At 38.9% G+C, this 9,924-nt stretch overlaps 2 protein-coding genes across 4 annotated transcripts; one reads left to right on the top strand and one right to left on the bottom strand.

The window, feature by feature from the left end:
- Window positions 1-744: 744 nt before the first annotated feature.
- Window positions 745-8,194, bottom strand: RBM7 (RNA binding motif protein 7). Of its 3 annotated transcripts, none has more exons than XM_019975513.2 (5): window positions 7,947-8,194; window positions 6,884-7,046; window positions 6,124-6,211; window positions 3,087-3,168; window positions 745-2,194 (listed from the first exon to the last, which is right to left on the bottom strand). In XM_019975513.2, exons 1-5 carry the CDS (start codon window positions 8,040-8,042, stop codon window positions 1,835-1,837), a joined length of 789 nt encoding a protein of 262 aa, XP_019831072.1. In that variant the 5' UTR covers window positions 8,043-8,194; the 3' UTR covers window positions 745-1,834. The 3 variants fall into 3 exon arrangements, with proteins under 3 accessions (XP_019831072.1, XP_019831073.1, XP_070659559.1); XM_019975514.2 differs by lacking the exon at window positions 7,947-8,194 and adding an exon at window positions 7,723-7,794; XM_070803458.1 differs by lacking the exon at window positions 7,947-8,194 and adding an exon at window positions 7,690-7,708.
- Window positions 8,195-8,205: 11 nt separating this feature from the next.
- On the top strand, window positions 8,206-8,828 carry C15H11orf71 (chromosome 15 C11orf71 homolog). Its single transcript, XM_019975515.2, has one exon. It carries the CDS (start codon window positions 8,372-8,374, stop codon window positions 8,768-8,770), a length of 399 nt encoding a protein of 132 aa, XP_019831074.2. The 5' UTR covers window positions 8,206-8,371; the 3' UTR covers window positions 8,771-8,828.
- The last annotated feature ends 1,096 nt before the right edge of the window (window positions 8,829-9,924 follow it).

The following is a 9,924-nucleotide window of genomic DNA, read 5'->3' as shown; positions in this document are numbered from 1 at the left end:
AGACTTTTAATTTTTCAATTGAAGGATAATTGCTTTACATAATTTTGTTGTTTTCTGTCAAACCTCAACATGAATCAGCCATGAACTGAAGTTGCTCAGTTGTGTCCAACTCTTCGCAACCCCCACCAAGCTCCTCCATCCATGGGATTTTCCAGGCAGGAGTACTGGAGTGGGGTGCCATTTCCTTCTCCAGAGGATCTTCCTCACCCAGGGATCAAACCTGGGTCTCCTGCGTTGTAGGCAGACGCTTTATGGGAACTGCTTTGTTGCTGTTTAGCTGCTAGGTTGTCTGACTCCTCTGCTACCCCATAGACCGCAGCCTGCCAGACGCCCCTGTCCATGGGATTTCCCAGGCAAGAATACTGGAGTGGGTTGCCTTTTCTTCTCAAGAACTGCTTAAAAGGACAGAAACTTCTGATCTTAATGTTCTCTGTGCTAGTAACTGCATGGCTTCACAAACCTAGGCACAGAAAAGCTGTGCATATTTAAAAACAGAGAAAACCAAATGTACAAATTCCTAGACACCAGGGAGAGTAACCAAATTAATTTACAGTGCTCAGAAACATAAACCATGTGTTACTGAAAATCTGATTCTAAAATATTAAGTTTGGTATATTCAAAAGGTATATTTCAGGATACTCTAAAAACTGACACTTTTAACACCAGGCAATCACTGAATAAAAGTGTGTTGCTAGTTTTTTGTGTGCAATGTCCCTAGTGATGTCAAAAAAAAAAGACATACTCTTTCATTTTGTTTTCCATATATTAAAAAGCAACATAGTACAAATGCTGTAGTTATTAAAAAGGACTCAAATTTTACAAGGAATTAATTTTTATAAACAAGTTCTACAATGAAAGGGAAACAGCATCTTGATACATAAAAGTGTTGTTAAACAAGATTTAAAAATTTTTAAATCAGAAAATGTTTTAGACTAAATTCTTTCAAACAAAAACAAAAAGCAACCTGTACAATCTCCATAATAAAATGTGTCCCTGTACACTTGTCCTGGATACAATGTTAAAATTTTCAAAGTTTGAGTCAGAGAGGCAGTACTTTAAAAAGTACATTTTCAGTAAAACATTTTACCATTTATCCAACTATGCATTTATATTTTTGTTCTTCCAGAAATAGGGGATTTATATTAACACTGTATTTTTACTGTAAAAAAATACATTTAGTGATATTTAACTTCCTGAGTGGCTTCAGTCCTACATCGATTTAATTAGCGAATTCTAAAATTTTACAACGAAATAGCATGTCTTAGATGTACACTTCTATGCTCAAGATCATGTCACAGAACTTAAACTTAAGTTCTTTGAGAAGTTAAATATGGTTTATCCCCAAACTTTATCAAAAAGCTTTCTCATGTTAGTAAAATGAATCACTGAAGTTAAACATTTTCTTATTAACAAAATACTGAGTCAATTCTGACTATCAACTTGAATATTTTTCATTATATACACCAAAAATCTGATTCACCAACAAGAAGCTTCTTGCAATACAAAAAAATAATTAAAATATTTTCTTCATAATACAACTAATCCATATAATACATCCTTTAGTCAATTGTCTAAAATGATTAGGAATTGTGGTACTTTATTTTGCATAAAACCCTTTCCTCTTTTTAAAACCCTGAGGTGAAAGGCTATGAATGTAATGAAACTAGAACCACAATTCTTCTCATGTCTGTATTGAATTGCTATTGAGTTTTAAAATTTTTACAAAGAAATGTGGCAACTTGTAAAGCTGCTCTACAGTTTAAGAAAACATTCTCAGAAACAAATTAACAAAAAGGACCTAAAATGACCCTATGAAAAATCCTTATAACATTTGTTAGTGTCGGGATGAGCGCCATTTTCCATTTCTACCACTGTCTCTTCTGTTATCATAGTCATGGCTCCAGCCATCGTGATTCCTGTCTTCATAGAAAAAATCATCTCTGTTTCCTCTGTAATGATGGTCAGACAGATCACTGTAACGCTGTTCACGGCTATAATGTCTATCCATCACGTAGGGATGAGAATTTAGTCTGACTTTTCTCTGTGATGATGGTGTATCTTGGCGCCACTGGGAGCTTGAAGACTGGTTAAAAGTATGATTATGTGACTGAGCTGATGGGGAAAATCCTGACTGATCCAGATGTGGAGAACCAAATTTCCCTCCATATGACATCTGTCTCAAAACATTGTTCATCTGAGCGAAGAGAAAAAGAAGAAAATGTTAAGCACAAATATTTCTAGGTATCAAAGGCAACAGATATCTAGCACATGGTTAAACACAATAATGGAAAAGCAAAATCATTCTTGGCTATCTGAATTTTAAGTTAAACACAACTAAAAATAGTAGAAATGGTGAATGAAATGGACTAGTAAGGAGAAAAACAGAGGTAAGTACTAAGTGACTAGATCACTGGTTCTCAAATTCTGCCTGTGGGAAGATATTAGGCAATGATGGTTTTTTTTTAATGGTTTATAGCAAAATGAAAAAAACACATTTATAAAAGTTCATATCCCTTTATACTAATTTCTCAATTTAATTTTATTTCACTCTTGTATTTTATTCTGCAGACTGTGAAATACACAAGTCTAGGTACCATGAGCCAAGATTGTGATTTGGGCAAAGAAAATAAAAAGAAAGAAATGTAAGAAAAAGAATACAATGAGAGATTTGGAGACCGATCAAAGACAAAAAGGAAACAGCAAAGATATCTAAGATTTTATTACTGGTGATATTATTACAGAAAAAAATGGAAAGTTCGCAAGGAAGGGGATCTAGAAGATGCCAGTATATTAAGTATTAAAGACAGTATATGATAGAAATTACTCAGCATAGGTTATAAGAACATCAGAGAATGCGTTTCCAATACTTGCAACACACACACCAACAATGGTTAAAGAAAAATAATACTAATGTGAGAAGCAGCTCTTCTATATAGCTTTGATCTTATAAATATATATTTCAGCCCAGTGAAAACTGAAATCTACAAAGGCCATGCTAGTCTAACTAAAATTTAAGAAGTTAAAAAAGAATTTTAACTAAGTATAATTTTTCTTTTTTAGCAACTCAAGTTGAATAATCAGCTTACCACTGCTTGTCTCTGAAAATTTTCTGAAGACGAGAAAGATCTTTGAATTGTCTGTGCTGATGGAGTCATGTTATCCACCGTCCTTTCATGAAAAGTGAAAAATAAGAAAACCAACATATAATCATTCATTCAACAAATAAACATGTCAATCATGAGTAAGACACAGTCTTCAAAGATAAGACCAACAAGGTATCTGCTCTCTCAAGGAGCCAGGGGTAAGGATTCAGACAATAAGAGAATTTCACATGGTTATAAAGACACAGTAATATACAACTATATAAGTTGAGGTGACAGAGAGGGGATTCTATTTTAGCCTGACTGGTCAGGAACGGCCCTTCTAAAAAGGAAGTATTGAAGAGAGAACTGAACAAGATTACCTGAAGACAACACATTCCAGCTGAGGGAAGGGCTGGAGCAAACTATAGTCTGTGGGCCAAACCCAGTTTGTGCAAAGCTTTATTGGAACACGGCCAACCTCTTTTGTTTTTGTGTGGTGCTACAATGGCAGAGAAGGCAATGGCACCCCACACCAGTACTCTTGCCTGGAAAATCCCATGGATGGAGGAGCCTAGTGGGCTGCAGTTCATGGGGTCACTAAGAGTCGGACACGACTGAGTGACTTCACTTCACTTACAATGGCAGAAGAAACTAGTTCTTTATAGGAAAAAAAAAAAAAAACAACAACCCTGTCAGTTTACAGAAAAGAAAAAAAAATTTGTCAATCCCTGGGCCAATAGTGCCAAGACCTAGATGAGCACTAAAATGAAAAGAATTTGATCAATTAGACATAATAGGTGAAGAAAATAGAAGAAATAAAGGATAAAATCTAGGGCTATACCCTGGTGGTCCAGTGGTTAGGACTCCACGCTCTCACTGCCGAGGGCCTGGGGAACAACACTCACTCCAGTATTCTTGCCTGGAGACTTTCATGGACAGAGAAGCCTGGTAGGCTATAGTCCATGGGTTACAGAGTCAGACATGACTGAGTGACTTTCAAAGAAAAGAATTACTGAGACAGGAAAGAATAATAGGCTTTGGGGAATAAGGAATTCTATAACATAAACAGAATACTAATCTTAAGGACTTAAACCTTATTCCTCACTTCCTAAAGAGGTAACTTGCTCTACAGAAAAGCTCAGAAAAGGTTTTAATTTTATTTTAAAATACACCATTGGAATCAAACCACCAATTGATTTATCTTACAGTTTAGATCTTTTTATTTAGGGTTCTTTTTTCTTACTTTTCTAAAGCAGAACTAATTTTACTTATACTCTACAAAGAAAGCTATTTACACATTCGTTCATTCATTCCACCGAGCACGTGGGATCTCAGGTCCCTGATCAGGAATCAAATCCATGTCCGCTGCAGTGTAAGGGCAAAGTCTTAACCACTGGACCACCAGGGAAGTCTCATCTTTTGTTTTCTTAAATCATATTATGTGTCTGCATGCCAAGGGGATAAAAAGTATAATTTTACTTGTAGAGAGTATAAAAATCAGGTACACACTAACACTTGATTATAACTATTTACTTGTGTATTTTTCCCCCCAAGAGTTTCTAAGATGGGTTAAAAACTTATAGTGGTTAGAGATGCTTCAAATTCCAACTGTACTGAAAAGCATTTAAACACAATTTCAGCTGGCAAGAAGAGCATACCCTTTCAGATGACTGCTTTCTTAGAATTTCACCTTCCAGACTCTTCATATTCAATTCACCCACTTCTCTTCAGCTCCTGGCACCACCTTAATCCAAACTATCAACTCAACCGCAACAGCTTCCTTGCTTCTAATACCAATACTTTGCTACCAACAGACTCCTAATTGGTCTATTTTCACCCTTGTCTCCTTCAATCCATCCTCTCCCAGGGCAACCAAGTAACTCACTAAAATACAAACCTGTTCCTTTTACTATCCTACCAAAACTGTTTCAGTGTCTTCCTACTGTTCTTAAGGTGAAATTCCAAAATCCTAATTATGACATATAAGAAAGACCCTATGCCATCTGGCCTCTGTTTACTCTGACAAGATCACCTACTACTCTCCATTTTTCATTCATTATGATCTAGGTACACTGGCCTCTCTCAGGTCCTCATTCACTTATCTCTCCTTATTAAAACTTTCTAAACACTTTCTACTCATATCATGGTGGGTGTGCTCAATCACACTGCCTCAGTTTGAAAACAAGCTCAATGCTTATGAGCAGTTCATACTTGAGCAAGTTAACCTCCAACCCTTATTTTCTTCATACATAAGGTAGAGATAATTCTTACCTCATAAGACTGCTGTGAGGGATAAATGAGATCATAAATACAAAGGACTTGGTGACAAATCAGACAGGTGACAGGATTTTTTAACTCTTTCTTGAATGAAGCCCATTATGATTGATAAATTGCTCTAAGGACATACCAGGAAAAAATTATCCCTAGTAAAAAATCAGCCTCCCCAAAGAAAACTATTTAAGTAGATACAAATATGGTAACTTTTCTAATCCTTAGTAACTAAAAGGGATTTTAGAGATCATCTGAATCAACTTTTTTTCCTTACAAATGGAAAGATAGGGCCAGAGACTAGCTCAAGATTACACAATTATTAAGAGACATATTTAGAATCCAGCTTTATGAACTCTTAGTCTGTTTACTAATAGGTATTTTTAATCTGCAAGTAACAACCAATTAGTGGTCATAGAACTAAAGTGCATTTAAAAAAATAAAACAGAAAACAGAGGGTACAAATAGCAAGAGTTAAGTAATGTTTTGAGAAATTCTGTGTCAGTATATACATGTATGTGGGTTTGGGTATATGTCTTTACAATGAACATAGTTATACATGTATTTATTTTAAGGGAACTATATACAATGGGCCTATAGTCCCCTTAGAATAGATACTATGTGTAACTATAATCCAAAATAGCAAATACAGCAGCAGAAAAAAGAGGTAGGAGCATAATGAAGGAAGTCAATCACTCATGTATTTTTTTGAGATCACAACCTAAAAAAAAATTTCTGATAAACGATTTTTAAAATAGGTGCAAAACATTACCTGCTAGGAGATGTGGAAGTAGGGCTTGAATTTCCAACATGATGCTGGGGATATGACAAACTGACCTCCTGTGAGGCATGGCTACTTCCTAAATGAAACAATTTGATAAATCCTTATTGTTAGAAAGTTTAAAATTGAAATTTTGTATTCCTCAGCCCAATCATTCCAAAACAGGTGGACATAACTTAAGGTGAAAACCTCAAATTTCAGTAAATCACTTTATAGTTCATCAGAGTGAAAACTAAGTGTTTAATACCAGATATATTTAAAACAAAGGGTTACAAATAAGGTACTACCCAATGTACAACAGACAATGTATAAACACCCAATTTGGCCATAGTACTCTGATCCCCACACTAAATTGTAAAACTGAATACAAGGAAAGTTTCATCCTCACATAATCTCACATCAAAATTTGTAAAAGTAAATTACAAACCAGTCAGGAAGACTTTCAGGAAATAATCTTTGTGCTTTTAGAGCATGAAACCAAAATCAGTCATTCTAACAATAAAGGTTTATGTTCTTTTCACCAACCCAAATTGAAATTTTAACTCTCTTGAAAATTACCACTTTCAAAATCCATACTGTCAATGTTACCCATTTTTAGCGATATATAGTTTACTGTTTATAAAGCTTAAAGCATTTTCACCCAAAAAGAGGTTCTCAAAAAAAGAGGTTCTCTAAAACTGAATAACAAAATTAAAAACAAAAAACAAAGCAGTGAACAATTTCTCTCCCCAAATCATCAGTAGATAGTTACCTGCTCTAAACTGAATCTTGATAGGCCTTCCAAAAAGTTTGATTCCATTAAGCAGATTCATGGCGTAAGGAACAGAGACTTCATGTTTGAAATTCACAAAGGCAAACTGCTTCGGTTTACCATCCTTGTCTTTTGGAATTTTCACTTTAATTACTGGACCAGCCTACAGACACAAAAAGTATTCAGAATTTCAGTAAGGCAGTTTCAGAAAATACTCAAATGTTACAAAGTTTATAATGTAACCATGGACTCTTAAAAACCGGATACACAGGGATTTCCCTCACGGTTAAAGATCCTATAGATTATAACTGAAAATTAGGTTAACTTACTTCGGGGGAGGGAGCCCATAAGGAACTGGAAACCCAATCACTGAATTTACATTTCACTGCCCTTTATGACTTTAACGTCGCGGCCAACACCCATCGTTTTCCCACTTTGTGCAAATTAACGTTTATCAAGAGCAAGAGAAAGTTTTCTTGGGCTAAAAGTTGACTTTTGCATCGATCAATCAAACCATTACCAGCTGTTGGAGGGTGCAACTGGAGGGAACAAGTTTAACACGTTTTAATACAGATCTTAAAACAGAAACACTACAATGCCGCTTTCCTACGGAGTCTAAGCTTTTTCTATGGAGTCTTTCCTTATGAATCTGTCTTTGCTGCAACTTCGTAAGAAACTTAAGTGGAAAATGTATACGACAAACAAATTGAAATAAATTTACAAGCAGAAGATGAGAAAAGAAGGCAAAGTACAGCTCAACGAAGGACCCATACGTTTGAGGCCCCTTAAAGAGCCTGAATCTTTACCACAGGAATGCCCGATTGAGAACCCACCACCACCTTTAGTCTTCACTTTGGCCTGAACTAATTAGGGTTCTTCTCAGAAAGCCACACGCAGCGAGCGCCTCCCTTTCTAAGCGTGACCCCCGCCTCCAGCCCGCCCACCTGTCAGGGTGCCGGGACGCACCAGGATCCCGCTTCCGCCAAGGAAGCGCGGATCGCCGTTGGGCCGGACCCTAGGCGGGCCGGGAAACGAAAGGAAGAGGCTTATCCCAGCCGCTTACCTGGTGGAAAAGCTCGAAGAGGAGCTCCTCTGTCACTTTCGTTTCAAGGTTGCCCACAAAGAGAGTGCGATCCGCTTCGGCTGCCGCCGCCCCCATCTCAGCGTCGCCCCCTCCCGAAAAAGGCCGAAGGGTCGCCGCCGACGCACGCACTGCGCACTCTCAGAAACCCCACGTCCTCGCGCACTCAGGCGTCACCGACGTAAACGTCAATCACGCCGGCTCTCCGCGGCAATTACGTGCGCTGACGGACTGCGCATGCTCCGAGGAGAGGGCTCGGGGAAGGCTCCTGGTCGCAACTGCTGTAGTGATGGCTTCCTGTGAAGTCGGTCTGCGCTGTCGAGATCCGCTGAACTGATCTGCGGAGTCGCGAAGGGCCTACCTTGACCGAGAGACGTAACATTAGATACTACGGGCAGTGTTTGAAGATGGCGCAGAACTCTGTGTCCCTGTCCGCCGGCGATCGGAGGAGCCGGGTGGCTTACCTTAGCTCTTCCCACGGTGACCTCAGCTCGTCGGCCTTAGCGTTGGCGATGGTCTCCGGAGACAGCTTCCTCGTTACCAGGCCCGAGGCGATTCTTCCAGAGCCTGTTCCTCGATCCTCCGTGCGGCTGAACTTCCGGACCGAGAGCCGTCGGGCGCCTGGTGGCGGCCGAAGCCCGACCCGCTTTAACGAGGGAAGGGAAATGGAGGCGCGGAGCCGAAGCCGCCAGGCCAGATTCTCACCTTACCCGGGCCCTGCGGTGAAACTCGACCTTCTAAGAAGTGTCCTGCAACAGCGTCTGGTGGCACTTGGAGGAGTTATCGTAGCCCGTCTTTCAGCTTAAAACCAATACCTTCCTCGGCCCTTCAATTAGCGTGTAAACAAGGCCTCTCTCTAAAATACTTTCTTGGTGCAACCGAAGTCTTCTTTTTAGAGGGGCGTCTTTATTCTAGCCTAGCGCAAAAGAAAATGTTTGCAGTTACTTGAGTCACACGGTTTTAAATAGCCATGATTAGGTTGGAAGGGAGGAGGAGTGGAGATTTTATTGAGGTGGTCACAAAGCTGAGCTGATTGAATCATCCTTCCCAGAGGTCAATAGTCCCTTTATCCTCCCAACAAAGAACCACATTTTTCTCGCTTTCCACAAGTCTTACGGACCTCCCTGGCAGATTCTCCTACTTTGAGACTTGTAATTCCGAGCTTCGTTAACTGCCTACCTTTCCACCTCAGGCTAATATTACCTTTACTTCTGTTGGTTTATTACTGGCATATCCTCCCATCTATGGTCCTACACTTAATCCTATCATTTTGTCCCTTACACTTCTTCCATCCCCTTCTTTCATCTTTTCTTAAGGAATGTCTATAAACTTCACTCTCTACTACACTAAAGCAACAAAAGCAAAACCTAAACCTTACTGCTCCTTCAAATTTTTTAACGGATTTACGTTTCTTGATTTGCCAAAGGTTCCAAATTAATTTTTACACTATGTCTTTTTATTACTTACAGTCAATCCCAGCTTCCTTAATCTGAATCTTGTTCCCAAGTAGGCAAAAATTGGAACAGTCTGCAACTGTTAGGAAGCCGATCATGTATTCACTCTAGCATCTTCCTTAAACTTTCCTGTTTGTCTTTCCCATTCAAACATTAAATTATATTTGAAGATCTTCCCAGTGCTAAGCACTTTGGATGAACTTTTCCTAGCCATACTAACAAGGAGATCAAGCATACTTTGGATTTAGTGGCTAACAAATCACCAGGCTGGGTCGTTCATTAGGTCAAGTGATGAAAATAACCCTAGTTGCCATGGCTTTCCGTAATACTGCACTATCCTGGTTCTTCTCTTAACCTGGCTGACTACTCTTTGAAAGTGAAAGTGTTGCTCAGCCACCCCGACTTTCTGCGACCCCTTGGACTTTGTAACCCACTGGGCTCCTCTGTCCATGGAATTCTCCAGTCAGGAATATTGGAGTGGGTAGCCATTCCCTTCTTCAGGGGAT

Source organism: Bos indicus, chromosome 15 (assembly GCF_029378745.1).
Source record: "Bos indicus isolate NIAB-ARS_2022 breed Sahiwal x Tharparkar chromosome 15, NIAB-ARS_B.indTharparkar_mat_pri_1.0, whole genome shotgun sequence".
NCBI lineage: Eukaryota > Metazoa > Chordata > Mammalia > Artiodactyla > Bovidae > Bos > Bos indicus.
Note: the sequence above shows the minus strand (reverse complement) of the source record. Positions and strands in the feature narration are given on the sequence as shown.